We start from the raw sequence: 15,487 nt of genomic DNA, 5'->3' as shown, positions 1-15,487 counted from the left end.
ACAGCCGCGTATAGAGAGTAAGCTCTTGGCATTTTTTTTCGGCCCCAAGTTTGTTACAACTGGGTGTGTACGTTTATATGCGGTTTTTTTTTCCATCTTGTCTTTAAAATTAATTACAACAGAACCTCGGTACTACCACGGCACAGCAGTAAATTAGTTCAATAGCAAACTAAACACTTAATTATGTACACTAAAGATTTCACACTTCACACATTTTCGTTTAGCATACATTTTCATATGTTTACTGACCTAGTGCATATTTTTACATTCTTTGCATACTTCATCAAATTTTTATACACATTTGTAATTTTTCACATATTTTATACTGTTGCTCATTTTGCATACCTAACATAATTTTTGCACGTTTCCATTAAGTTACCCACCTTTTTGCTCAAGTTTCCCATTAATATGTACATTTTTCCATAAGTACTTTTCAATTTTTTTAATCTTACGAATTAAAGCTCTTAACTTTCAACTCTCATCTCTGAAGTTATATTCTGCTTAGTTTGTAAAAATATCTATTCATTTTAAAACATACAAAATATTCTATGAAAAGAAAAAATTATATTTAGCATGCTTTCGCATACTATGCATTTGTTTCCAAACTTTCTCCTACATGTTAATTTATGAAAAAGCCGACAATCGCTTTTCAACATTAGAATATATCAAATCTAAAGCCTATCTTAGACATTTTATAATATTTTTGCAGATTGCTGAATTCAAACTAAAATTGAAGCGTTGGTTCACAAAGTATTTCGCAAATATTCAGTTAACTTTTTTATGTAAAGTAATTACTGAATTTGTTTTCAGATGCTTGAGAAAACGCGCGTGGCGTTTTGTGTTTATAAACATATTAATATGAAGTGCAATGTGATATTTTTTAGATTTCTTTTTCCTTTTTGTGGGAAGAGGTTTTTTTTTTTTTTCTCTACAAACCACAGGGAGAAACTTCCAGGCTGGCTTCCATATGGGAGCACAAGACATAAACGTGCTCCCATTTGGAAGCAAAGTCAGCCGATTTTTTTGTTTCCGCCCAAACCGCTTATCGGGTAGCATGAACGCATGACTTGTTGCAATAATCCGGTCAAGTTGGACACGCAAGGTTACAAAAATTCGCATAGAGCTGAAAATTTGTACGAATGTTCGGAACACCATTATTAATGAAATGTGAAAAAAAATTCCCCAAATCGATCCGAAATTTGCAACAAAAAAAATTATTCAAGGTCAAAGTTCGCAAAAATGTTTTTTTTGTGCGTGTTTTTTTTTTTTTTTTTAAGCCAAACGGTAAGTTTTATCATAAATATAGTTCAGACTAGAATTGTAAATCGTAAAATTATCTATCAAAAAATTGTCTTTACACTTTTTCTCCTGACAGTCACCGATTCCGAGTTATAACGTTTGCATAAGTTGAAAAAGTTGTTTTCTTCGTAACATGCATGAGTTGACGACATCAACACTTGGTGCGGTCGAACTCGGACTCATGCTGTGTGCGTGATCACGGGAAGCCTAAGATGTACATCAAGTTCTGTCCGTGCCCGAACACGCCCGAATATTCACCTTCGGCCAACCTCGGGTTTATTTATATATATATTTATATTTCTCTGTTTATTTTAATGTAGCTATACTAACCTAACTAACCGTCCATAGTGTTTTAAATTGTTTCAATGCAGCTAACCTAAACGACCACTTTTAATATTTGAATTCATTTTTCCTGCGCAAAAATAAAACAAATCCCGAGGTTGGCCAAAGGTGAATATTCGGGCGTGTTCGGGCAGGGACAGAACTTGATGTACATGTTAAGGTGGGTTTACGATTGAAAATTAAGAATTAAGATTTAAGACTTAGTCGTGTACTTACCATATGACTCTATGTAAACTAGTGGAATGGCTTATGATTGTCGTGTGTGAATTTTGACGGGTCGTGTGCGAACCATATGATGATTTAAGACTTAACAGAAATGGTTATATTTTATATTTTTCGTTAAGACTTAAGGGAAGCGACCAATCACAACAAACCGTAACCTTTGAACCGGAAGTTTATGTCTTATTATTGGACAGAGCGTGGCAGTATTTTGGGTTAGAATTCGTATATTTGTCATTTGTATAATCATCATTCATTTCGAAAAATAGATATCCCATTTTTCAATAACCTATTTCAAACCTGCTTCTCCGTTTCGAACAATGGCCGACCATGTGTTTTGTGGGGTGATTGGTTAGAATTAACGACTTCTATGTCAATCATAAACTGGAATATGTAGTTTTGACTTAATCGTGTACTCGATGTTAAGTTATAATTCTTAAGGAAATCAATCGTAAACCCAGCTTTAGGCTTCTCGCGTGATCACAGCCGGGTGCAGGAGTGAGGTTAGGTTAGGGATATTCGATATAGATCGATGTATTGAAAACATCGATGTTTACAATGCGATACATCGGAACGATCCGATGTTTTGAAATGCTTTCGATATACTCGATGTATCGATGTTTTTTTCAGTTTTTAGTAGGAAAACATCAAATCGAATTTAACCAATTAATTTCATAAAAACTCAAGTTTGACCACTAAAATTTTACCTAAAATCTTTTTACCTATTTGTTTATTTAAAAAAGAAAAGTTTATTATTCAATAGTGGACTGACAATATAATGCAGTCGCGGCCGACGTGTACTAAAAAATTGTTTTGGCAGCACTGCGCACGAGTCAGTGACAATAAAAAAACAATTTAGTGTATATGTTGTGTCACAGTGTCAATCAAAAATCTGTGGTCGTGCCATGTTTAAAAATAACGAATAACGAATTGAATTACATTTGGTTTCGTGGACGAAATAAGATTGAAGTGGATTGTGTATAGTTATATATAGGCTGCAAGGCAAACGTTTAAATAAACTGTTGTTTTTGCAAAGTCTCCCAAAAGAACACTGGCAATAGGACATGACAGACTTAGCAAAATTATCACATGGCCTTTACTTTTTTTTTTGTTAAAACAATGTTTGAATTAGTGATGGTTTGCATGAAAAGTTGTGTTGAGTATACCTGGTCTGTGTCCTGTGAATTATATTTCTTAGCTACATAATTTACTATCTGTGTTAACATTTTCCTGATAAGATCTTCTAGACAGCTTATTTTTATTTGAAAAAAGCAGTGAATCTGTGACTACATTAAAAATATTGTGAAATAATTTAAAAGATGTTTTAGGAATTCGCAATTTCATATGTAGCTATCCCGACCAAACAAACCTAGCACCCGATTATACAATAATTTTTGATGTAGCTATCCTAACCTAATTAACCGTCCGAAAGGTATTTTTTTAGTTTCAAATATGTTATTAGGCTAGATATGTTTGCTTTAATTGTTAAAATAGACGGTATATACGGTGTAAATTAACGTAAATAAATAACAAGTGATAAACGTGGAATCTGTGCATTCGGCCCTTAGTGTTAGTAATAGGGACCCGTTTAAATCCGGAACCCTAAAAAAGTACTCGATGCGTACAAAAAATCGATGTTTTAATCCGATACATCGAAAGACATCGATGTACAGTTCCGATTTATCGAATCGAAAAAAACATCGATGTTTTTTCAAAGTGGACTCCCCTAGGTTAGGTTGGCTGACGCGCCCGGGTTCAGGAGTGAGGTTAGGTTGGCTGACGCGCCCGGGTGCAGGAGTGAGGTTAGGTTGGCTGACGCGCCCGGGTGCAGGAGTGAGGTTAGGTTGGCTGACGCGCCCGGGTGCAGGAGTGAGGTTAGGATGGCTGACGCGCCCGGGTGCAGGAGTGAGGTTAGGTTGGCTGACGCGCCCGGGTGCAGGAGTGAGGTTAGGTTGGCTGACGCGCCCGGGTGCAGGAGTGAGGTTAGGTTGGCTGACGCGCCCGGGTGCAGGAGTGAGGTTAGGATGGCTGACGCGCCCGGGTGCAGGAGTGAGGTTAGGTTGGCTGACGCGCCCGGGTGCAGGAGTGAGGTTAGGTTGGCTGACGCGCCCGGGTGCAGGAGTGAGGTTAGGATGGCTGACGCGCCCGGGTGCAGGAGTGAGGTTAGGTTGGCTGACGCGCCCGGGTGCAGGAGTGAGGTTAGGTTGGCTGACGCGCCCGGGTGCAGGAGTGAGGTTAGGATGGCTGACGCGCCCGGGTGCAGGAGTGAGGTTAGGTTGGCTGACGCGCCCGGGTGCAGGAGTGAGGATAGGATGGCTGACGCGCCCGGGTGCAGGAGTGAGGTTATGATGGCTGACGCGCCCGGGTGCAGGAGTGAGGTTAGGATGGCTGACGCGCCCGGGTGCAGGAGTGAGGTTAGGTTGGCTGACGCGCCCGGGTGCAGGAGTGAGGTTAGGTTGGCTGACGCGCCCGGGTGCAGGAGTGAGGTTAGGTTGGCTGACGCGCCCGGGTGCAGGAGTGAGGTTAGGTTGGCTGACGCGCCCGGGTGCAGGAGTGAGGTTAGGATGGCTTACGCGCCCGGGTGCAGGAGTGAGGTTAGGTTGGCTGACGCGCCCGGGTGCAGGAGTGAGGTTAGGTTGGCTGACGCGCCCGGGTGCAGGAGTGAGGTTAGGATGGCTTACGCGCCCGGGTGCAGGAGTGAGGTTAGGTTGGCTGACGCGCCCGGGTGCAGGAGTGAGGTTAGGTTGGCTGACGCGCCCGGGTGCAGGAGTGAGGTTAGGTTGGCTGACGCGCCCGGGTTCAGGAGTGAGGTTAGGTTATCTGACGTGCCCGGATGCAGAAGTGAGGTTAGGTTGGCTGACCTGCTCGGCCCTCCAGGCGTCGTCCAGCTGGAGGGGGGCCACAGAGACTGCGGCGTCCAGGGGGTGCGGTAACCGCCCATTGGCTGACATGCTGGCTGGCTGGCGCTGCGGCGTGGGGGCTGCCTGCACACACACACACACACCGTCACGACAAGCTACCCCAAGACTTAGAACTATTGCGGAACAATAGAAAACAAAATTTCTACCTCGGACTTATTTTGATATTCCATACTTATCAAGAACACAAACAAAAAATACCTACCAAGCTCTACAAACTGAAGTCAACAATGCATTAACACTTCAAAATTGGTTGTCTGTAAAGTCGGTTTACGGACGATAGTTTAACGTGACAACGTCAACAAAACATTGATGAAATGATTGCATACTTTTATGAATAAAATTGAATTATTTTAATTTTAATAATAAAAGAATAAATACTTGAAATTATGCTAGTAATCAGATTTTTAAAGTGCAAGAATAATTAACCTTTATTGATGAAATTGTTGTTGTAATAAGCAATGATAACCACATTAACTTTTCGTTTAAATATAATTATGAACAATTTTTCATATAAATAAACTGTAATCAAATATCTAACATAACCTATTATTACTGCACTCGCCGACAGATGCTACTTTTTTTAATAATAAAAGAATAAATACAGCGTAACGGGACAATGTGCGTAACGGGACACAGCATAACGGAACAATGTGCGTAACGGGATACTTTTTGTGCGTACACCCGGCGTTCATCGATTTATTAGACGTTGTCACGTCAAAAAAGTGTAACAACTTCATTAAAAGTGTTTTGTTCTGCGTGAAAGTTTAACATAATGTATGTATATAATTAAAAAAAAATAATTGTGATCCTCTATGCGTCTCAAATTGTTTTCCCGAACATTTCCCTTCGAATATGTCCGTCGAAAACGCAAGAAGTTGGAAGTTAAACAATACTTACGTTTCGTTATTGCGCCTTGCGTAGTTTAGAAACAGATATGTACTCCCAAACGTGGTTGCTGAACATCTCGCATCTTGCGTTCTTGCGCAGATTATAAACCAGGCCTGACAATTCAACGTTAAGTCCGCACTCGCAGTTAAGGTCAGCCTCTCAACCTTGACGGCACACACAGTTTATAGACGCAGCGGAAGGTAAATACACACGCGTCAAACCTCAAGGAGTTAGAAGTTAGAGCGCTGCCTGCAGATAAGCGGAGCTAAGCCCGTCTTCGAGCGGGGATTACATCCAGGCGTTATAGTGATAAACGGTTATTTCTCTATGACGAGACAGTTTATGTTTACTACGTAATCCGAGGTTAAAGTATCGTAAAAAACACATTTCTGCTTCAGAGGTTTTCAATGTACTGAATTTCATTACGTTATATAAAAAATATGTATTTAATCTTTCAATTAAATATTTTGTTTTAAATATTATATGTCATTTATACTTCATTTAATTTTTTTAAAAGACAAGGAATAAGAATGAAAACATAAACCCTCAGAGAACAAGCCCCCGCCAAACAGCCATTCCAGATTTTTCAACCAAAATATTTCTCTTCAATTTGAAATATTTCCAGGCGAAAACCAAGCTATACATTTCTCAAGTATTTCTCTGCAGTTTAAATCACCATCTTCTTGCAAAACATTTATTTATTTTTTTTTTTTTTTTAATATAGGAACCGATTCTTTTAGAGAACAAATCTGGCTGATTTTACTCCATCTACATTATACTTTCCTGTGCTCTGTTTATTTTACCCAGGATGTAAAAAAAATAGTTTTTATTCTTTCCATTCCGTCTGTCAGTATTATTCGAACTATTGTTGATATTGAAAGTTATCGCACGTTAAAATGTTTGGTATAAATTATCATTTACGGACGCCATAAAAGCTATAACAAAATTAAGATACTATACCATTCGTACAAAAATGAATGTTATTGTAGCTAAACTTTTGTTAATATTACGATTTATACACTTTGATCACTTATGGATAAGAAAATGTCTTGTTATTTAAAAATGCTTCGGTACATAACGGGCTGATGTAGTTGCGTGTGCCCGGGTGGACGGCGCGCCTGGACGCCGCCACAACGCCACCCGCACGACACGCGTGTCGGGGTGGCGGCTTACAGCCCCAGGCGCCGCCTCCAGGGTCACGGCGCCAAGGTCATTGTCGATCCCCGCCGCTCCCGGCTGTGAAAACATGTTTTCCACGCTCGAGTCTCTCCTGCCCGGAATGTCGGCGCCCCAGGGGCCTGCTGAAGTATCCGTGGCCGGGTCCACACGCTGCGCGAGGGTGGCGCCAATGCAACCACGCCACACGCGGAACAAAGTGTGCATGTGGAGTGCACGCCGACAGAAGTGAAATTGCTTGCTTATTATATCATCATGTATAGGAAACAGAACTCTTTGGTTGAGGTCGCAGGTCAAGTAAGTATGCGAGTGTGAAATTAAACATATTCAAACTTAAACTTATTCAAATTAAATACGTTCAAACAGTTGAAAACGGTATTATTTTATTGGAAAATGAAAAAAAAAAATCTTCTTATACTAAATAAAAAGCAGAGTAAATAATTACCTGCTGGAATTTTCGTAAGTGTTTATATTATTTTGAATCTCATCTGATCATGTGATTTAAATGCTTAAACACATTTAATAAATTCTTTAATTTTGAGAGAAATATTAAATTGAAAATGAAAAATATATATATACTAGCGGTTATCGAACCCGAGCCAGCAGATAAACAGCCCATGCATGTTACCACTACACCCCATGCATGTTACCACTACACCCCGCCGCTGACTCAACAATTGAAGAAAAAATATCGGTTAAATACTATCTTTTATGGATTAAAACTTTAACAGACAATTGCGGTTGGGCAAAGTTACAAGTTATTGCTATGTATTCGAACCCTAGAAAGCTTCCAAATAAATCAAAAACCATAAACAACTTTACCCGACGTTTAAAACGAAACAGTTGTGACATCAGTTTATCTTCATTGTTGCGTTCGTATATTTGCTGCGTTGTCCAGATTATTTTGTCTGGCTGCATTTACTGTTGGTTGTTGAAAAAGTCTCGTCTTTGTTGGCCCACTGTTCGTCTGTGCTGTTGTTATTTTTCCATTACTAAATTCCTTCCACGGAATTATTACGCTGTCCGATATTTGAGTTTGAACGCGTTTGTCTGTGCTGTCGTCGTTGTGTGTTCCATAATAACAGTTTAGGTTTTTTTTTGCAAATATCCCTACTTGAATATGGAACTCCCATTTAACACAATGCTAATAATGGGTTGAACTGCTACTAGCGCCGTTAGTTGGCGGGCCCGCCGCGAGCTTCACTCGGCGGACGAGACACGCCAAGGAGGACAGTATCCGCGTGACCGTGGTCGCTGGCGAGGCGGGCCAAGTGGATAATCATCACTTCGCTGACCCCTCGCAGCACACACAAGCCGCCCTGTCGCATCCCAAGCCTGGCTTACAAACCACGCAAAAATGCAAGAACGCAAAGCAAGCGTTGTTCGACTTCCCAACGATTTGTGTTTTGACTTGCGTTTCCGACGACACACATTCGAATAAAAGTGTTCTTAAATAACCTTAGTGATTGATATTAGTTTATACAATCAATAACATTTAATTATTTTAAATATTAGCGTGATATAAATTGCGTTTAAAAACTTCTTCAATTGTTTTAATGTGAGTTTACATTTCCGTATGTATGATTTATTTGCATTATAAATGTAAAAATTATTAAAAATTATAATTTATAAATAATTTAAAAAAACAAAATTAGAATAAACATTCAGCATATTTATTGATTTTCATTATTAATAATATTTATCTTGATTATTTTAATAAATTAAACAATTAACTTTATACACATGTTTATATTAATATTAAATGAGTATTTATTAATTTTTTTAATTTTATTTAATTAACACTTTACCATCCATATTTACAATATCACTCCAGTCCTTTTATAATTTTATTTGTACTAGGTAATTATTTGCAATCAAAACTAATGTTAGATTTTATTACGCTAAGTATAACTTCTAATGTGCGTACGTAAGTACACACAACAATTTTTTACGTATCAGAAACATTGTATTTTGTAAAAAAAAATTGGAATGAGAATTTTGGAAATATATTTACTTGTATTTTATCTAAAGCCTAATCAGATAATGTTAAGTTTTTACTACTAAGGAGGCGTAACTGAAAGACGCCATCTTGGCTTCAACAATTTTATTTTATATAATTTAATTATAAAATGTATGTTCTGTTTGTGCATAGCACATAATTTAATGGAATGCCGTACTATTAAAATTGGCCAACTAATACAAATAGTTTCTACTGTAAAATTATTATTTGTGTTTAAGATTTTGTTCATTTTTTAAGTTATATATCTTTAGGCACGTTATGAAAAAATTATGAGAGTGAAATTTTAAGATACGCGCGCATCACTGTAACACAAAATCAACAGGTTGAAGCTGCCCGTTAAACCGCCATTAAGTCTCGAAAAAAAGCTACCAACAAAATAGAAATAGAACCTCTATTAGTCGCGCATGTTGGCACGCTCGTCGCCTCTGATCACTGTTTTCATATTTATAATATTTATCCACATGTTTCTAGTTTCTACATTCACAACACCTGTTTTAGTTTCTAACAAGTGCGAATTATATATGTGCTAATAAATTATATTCAGTAGTTATTTAAATTTGATATTTTGATTAATATTATTTACTATTCATAAATATTAATAAAAAAAATTGTTCTTATATACTTTTTCAAGTGCTCCAATATAATTTAGGTTAACTATTAAAATATTATTTAATATAATTAATACTAAATATTATTAAATTATTAATGTTAAATATTTATTATTGGTTATTTAATATTAATAAAAAATTGTTCTTATATACTTTCTCAAGTGCTCCAATATAATTTAGGTTAACCATTAAAATATTATTTAATATAATTAATACTAAATATTATTCAATTATTAATAATAAATATTTATTATTGGTTATTTAATATTTACAAAATAATGAAATAAAGTTAATAAAAAATTTAATAAAAAAATTGTGATAAAATTAATTTCGAACATCAAATTAAAATATTAATTTTTAATATTTATTATTACATTGGAAGTAAATAATAAATATTTATAAAAATAAATAAACTACTTTAATGAAAACTTTTTGATAAAAATGAAAAGTGAATATTAAATTAAGAAAATAATAAATATTTAAAAAATGAATAAACCTAAATACAATGTTTGAATTTATCATTACATTTATTTATTTTCTTTTAAAATATTAAATAATCAATAATAAATATTTAAAATTAAGAATCTTATAATATTTAGTACAAATTATGTCATATATATTTATTATTATCTAAATTTTATTTATTTAATTTTTCAAATTTAAACTGAACTTTATTAACTTAGTTAACTATCTTTTTCCAGCCCTTTTATTATTTTATTGTAATTAATTATTTGCATGCAATTAAAAACTATTTTTAATGATGCCAAAGAAGTATAACTTCTCACGCGCGTACATAAGTACATGCACCCATTTTTTTTGACAGAATTACTACAACTGACGGTAAATATGTCTCCAGAGAGTATTTCATGGTTTTAAAAAAAAAATCAATAAGATAGTAAGATGTGGCTCAGTCTGATTAAATGGGAAAGAAAGAAAAGAGACAGCACACTTTTTTTTTTGTAAATTGTTTGAAGTAGGTACATACATCCAAAGCATCTCTCGCTATCTCTCTATATATGTCCCTCTATAAATCTCACTATATTTCTACATATAAATCTCTTTATATATCTTTATCTGCATACATATTTCTCCATATCACTATCGCACTATATCTCTCTATGTGTATAAATCCATCTCACTATCTACATCTCTCTATACATCTCTCTATACATCTATATACAGCCCGCGATCTATCTCTTTATATATCTCCATATATATATATATATATATATATATATCCATGTTTATACCTTTCTATCTATAGCTTTATCTTTACAAAAACAAAAGACGAAAACAAAAATTAATTTATGTATATTTTTAACCCATATATGTTTTATCTATATTTTATCTATATTTTTACCTGTCACAGCTGTGGCATAGGTATATAAAAACACGCGCGTATTCGCGTGCAACATTGTGTCAAAATTTCAAAGCAATCAGTGAATAACTTTCTGAGTTTAGCTATTTTGTACAAACGAACATTTATATATTTTTTTAATACAGATTTGTCGGTATTTTCGGGGACATCTAACTAATAAAATAACTACCTTTAATCGCCATGACGTGCCTGCAGTCAACAGTTGACTGTTGACCGACCTTGCTTGCGGTAGAGCGAGAGCAAGGAGTCGCTACGTATCTGCCCACACGGCCTTCAAGTTCGCGGTAGCCTTGCGTGTTACATCTGCTAAATAAGTTACGTGCAACATCCAAAGCGAGTTGGTTGATGTTGTCAGCATCTCCCCCCCCCCCCCCCCCAAATCCTACTCTGGAGCCAAAAGAGGTTACACAGTTGGGGCATACAGTTTGAGGCGTCCTGGGCCTTGAGAGAGAGAGAGAGAGAGAGAGAGAGAGAGACCGTAATACTTCGAAGAGGGATCCTACCGGGGTACAGTCCCAAGAGAAAGAAAAGCCCCGAAAATTTGCAAATAAAACTCCTCGGAACAACTTTTAAGCTAAAAGAATTTTGGCGATGGTTTCGCTTATTGATCTTTAATTTTTTTATATTCTTTCCTGACAAAATTACCCTCAGGTTTATATTTTATAAAAATGCCAACGATCAGATTCCTATGAAATAGTAATTATATGAGGGGCGATAAAAAATCTTTGAAGGTTTTTTTTCGAAAACGAAATAACGAACGCCCCATTGACCAGCATCTTTGTATACACGCTAGCAACAGTTCCATTACTCCTTTCTTTCCTCCTTGATGTCAATATTCTTCTTTGGGCGCGTCATGGAAAATAACGAGTGTGGATTATTACGATGCTCGCGCACCATGCAACGACATTTCCACAGGAAGAAAAAAAGAAGCCTACGTAAAAAAAAACTACATACAAATAAAAATTATGTACGTACTTTAAATATTATACTTCAGTGATTGATATTTAATACTTGTGCATATAATTAGAAACATTTATTTACTGTGAATAAAATGAAAATGTGTTTATAACCTTTACAAGTGTATTTTGAAGTTTATTTATATAAGTTAGGTTACGATCCCGTATGTATAATTTATTTGCAATATAAATTACAATAAACAATCGTCATATTTATTGATCTTCATTATTTTTTTATCATATTTTAATTATTAGATTTTATCTCGATTATTTTACTAAGTTAATAATTAATTTTTACATGTGTTTTTGTTAATATTCAATAATGAGTAGTTATTTAAAAAAAAATTAATCTGATTTTGTTTATGCATTACAAAAGTTATTTATAATATCACATCCAGACATTTATTATTTTATTTCTATTAATTATTTGCATGCAATATTAATGTTACTTTTTTTTGCTACGCCAAGTAGGTACAACTTCTAACGCGCGTACACAAGTACGGGAAGCCTAAGATGTACATCAAGTTCAGTCCCTGCCCGAACACGCCCAAATATTCACCTTTGGCCAACCTCGGGTTTATATATATATATATATATATATATATATATATATATATATATATATATGTATGTATGTATGTATGTATGTATGTGTGTGTGTGTTTATTTTAATGTAGCTATACTAACCTAACTAACCGTCCACAGTGTTTTAAAGTGTTTTAATGTAGCTAACCTAACCGACCACTTTTAATATTTGAATTCAATTTTTCCTGCGCAAAAATAAAAACAAATCCCGAGGTTTGCCGAAGTTTGAATATTCGGGACGTGTTCGGGCAGGGACAGAACTTGATGGACATCTCAGGCTTCTCACACAAGTACACGCACCAGACACACACGGCACATGTCTGCTGGGGCGGAGTCCGGGGAGACGCAGTGCGACTCGGGAAAGCTGACGCCGGGCTACGAGGGGAAGAAACACGACACGGGGACAGTCATGGCGACCGGAAACGCCACTCGTCCTTACGTCACCCAACTCGGCTCGTCTCCGCTCTCAGCTACGCAACTGTCCCGATTACACACGGTGTCCACGAAACAATGTCCCAGTTTCAATGGCATATTGCAACACTGTTTTTTTAATTTAGACTATTTACAACAAATCATACATCAAACTTAAGGTAACATAACCTTAGTTTTTTTTTATAAATGTTCAATATGTGTCCCTTTAGTTATACGGCACACGTCCAACCTAAAGTCCAATTCCATCCCACACTTTGGTTAACAAGTCCGGAGTAATGGAAGCAGTATTCTGTGTCTCAACTCTGGCAAATCATTAAATAGCGGCGGAACGTAGACACGATCACTCATAAAGCCCCAAAGGAAAAGAATCGCAGGGCGTTATGTCAGGTGAACGTGGAGGCCAGCGAAAAATATCCTTGTCGTCTCGAACATTACGACAAATCCAACGGCCAGGGACTAGGACGTTCAACCACTCTCGTACAAAGAGAGTCCAATGGGGAGGGTCTCCATCCTGTTGCCAAATAAAGTTTACAGGTTCATACCCTCTACTAATAGGGGAAGGAGCCAGTCTTTCGCGCTGCAAGCGAGAAAACAACACATAAGTATTCCCGCAATCCCTGAAACTGTTTTAGTTACCGTTTGATTGTGAACTTGAACCAACCCTCTAACAACGCTCAACAGTTGATACTATTAATGCATGTCTGCGAGCGGGAAGCCTTCTTCTCACAGACGAGAGAGCCAAACGCCCGATCGTGCATCTTCGTTTTTTTGTTCATTGTAAATAAATATGGCGGTGTTGATAAAAGGATACTAATGGTCAATTAGGTTAGGTTAGCTACATTATAAATACTTTAAAACATTGTGGACGGTTGATTTGGTTAGGATAGCTACATTAAAGATACGGGGAAAAAAAAAAAAAAGAATGAACTTCGGGGAACTTCGGGTTTTGGCTCTCTCTCGTCTGTGAAAAGAAGGCTTCCCATCTGCGAGCAAAACAAAGTCAACTTGAAGGTGTTCTGCGCCCTACCCGTGCACACACGCGGTGTGCAGAGCTTCATCAATGAAACCACGCCATTTGAAAACTCTTGAACAAAATCCGATAGGTGTCTGTTAAGCATTTAAGAGTGCGCTGAAGGTGGATGAATAGTTCTGTTTCCACATGTCGTTTTTTTTAACGTGTGAAGAGACTTCAAAAGCACTCATGGGACTTGCATCGCACTTTTCCCTTCCTCTCTCCGCCGCATGTCACGGTCACAGTTATTGTCCTGGAAGCACTTGTCCCGCCAGACGGCGGTGGGTCCGACGTTTCGGCGCGCCTCGCCGCGGGCATCTTCAAGGGCGCGGCTGGCACGAGGGTGGTCGATGCTCCGCCGCGGCCGGGGCGGGTTATCGCGCGCCAGGTCGCCGGGTCGCGGCGCGATTATCGCGCGCGATGACGCGACCTGCTGGGTCCCAAGTCCGCCCTGCCCCCTCCGACCAATCCTTCCCCCCAGTCCTCCCCCACAGCGAGGTCGTCTGACAGGCGCGGACATCGTGATAACCAGTAAGTTCTCAATTTACCTGCGTTGAGTGAGTACATGCAAGCAAACATTTGCATATACATATACACACACATACACAGACCTGCCAACATTCAAATTTAAAAAATCATGAGGTCCTCGATAAAAATTTTCAGGCCCATAAATACAGGTTAGATATAAAAAACAACAAATGAGAATCTTTAAATTTAAGTGACATACCTGTACATATGTTACATGGTCTCTTCTTCAAAATTTATTTCAACAAATTATAGGTTGCAGATTTAATTAAGTTGAACATAATTTAGCGCTGTTGTGTAGTGATCATGCAGGGCCGCAACTAAGAAAGATGTAAAATAACATTCTGCTCGTTTAACACTATTATCACTGTTCACGTGTTAGTTGTGTTTTTTTTGTAGCGACATGTTTCACAATGTCTTCTCTTCCACTATGCGAGATAGAAAAATCAGCACGGCACACACTACAAAACGCAAAATTGCTTCCTTTACGTGGCTCGAGTATTGATGGAAACACATTACTGCAAGCTTTCGTAAAACTTGTTTTGTAACTTTTACAAACAAAATCTTGGGGCCCCGAAAAATCGTGAGGAAACACTATTTTGGCGTGAGGGCGTGAGATGGACCTTAAAATCGTGAGCCTCACACCAAAATCGTGAGAGTTGGCAGGTCTGCATACAGAATAGAACCTCGATTATCCATGACCCGGTTAACCGGGCAATCGGTTAACCGGATTCTCAATTAAAAATAGAATTTTTTTTTTTCTTTTTCGGAGGGGGTTAAAACCAAGCCAGCAAAGTGTAATTCATTGGGGAAGAGACAAGAAAGGAGTAAAAGTAAAAAAAAAAAGTACTGGAAGTAGAAATTAACGGACAAATAAACAATCTGGAATCTCCCGCGAGCAGGAATACTTAGTCCGGGTTAAGCTGGATCACAAGCACGGAACAACCGCCCTTCCTTCCTGGAATAGCTTCCCGACCCTCGCACTCTTGAACCTTCATATTCAACAGAACTGTGCATGTGCCTGTTTCATGGTGCGTACGACTTTCGCACCAAAAAACACCATCTAAAAAATAAAAATTAAGAAATGCTTTCTCGGTCTCGGTGATGACAGACTGGAGCATGAAAT

The 15,487-nt window shown here is 37.5% G+C and overlaps 1 protein-coding gene across 3 annotated transcripts in view; it reads right to left on the bottom strand.

The window, feature by feature from the left end:
- LOC134539237 (hexokinase-1-like) overlaps positions 1-15,487 on the bottom strand; it is a 49,340-nt gene that overhangs the window by 28,769 nt on the left and 5,084 nt on the right. Inside the window, exons 1-2 of one of the 3 annotated variants that reach the window (XM_063381045.1) lie at positions 5,679-5,787; positions 4,722-4,844 (exon numbers count right to left, since the gene is read on the bottom strand). In XM_063381045.1, the coding sequence (XP_063237115.1) occupies positions 4,722-4,811 (90 nt within the window). In that variant the 5' untranslated portion in view covers positions 4,812-4,844; positions 5,679-5,787. Of the gene's footprint in view, positions 1-4,721; positions 4,845-5,678; positions 5,788-15,487 lie in introns of those variants that run through there. The other 2 variants (XM_063381044.1, XM_063381043.1) reach the window with 2 other exon arrangements.

The sequence above is a fragment of the Bacillus rossius genome, chromosome 15 (genome assembly GCF_032445375.1).
Source record: "Bacillus rossius redtenbacheri isolate Brsri chromosome 15, Brsri_v3, whole genome shotgun sequence".
In the NCBI taxonomy this organism is placed as follows: Eukaryota; Metazoa; Arthropoda; class Insecta; order Phasmatodea; family Bacillidae; genus Bacillus; species Bacillus rossius.
Note: the sequence above shows the minus strand (reverse complement) of the source record. Positions and strands in the feature narration are given on the sequence as shown.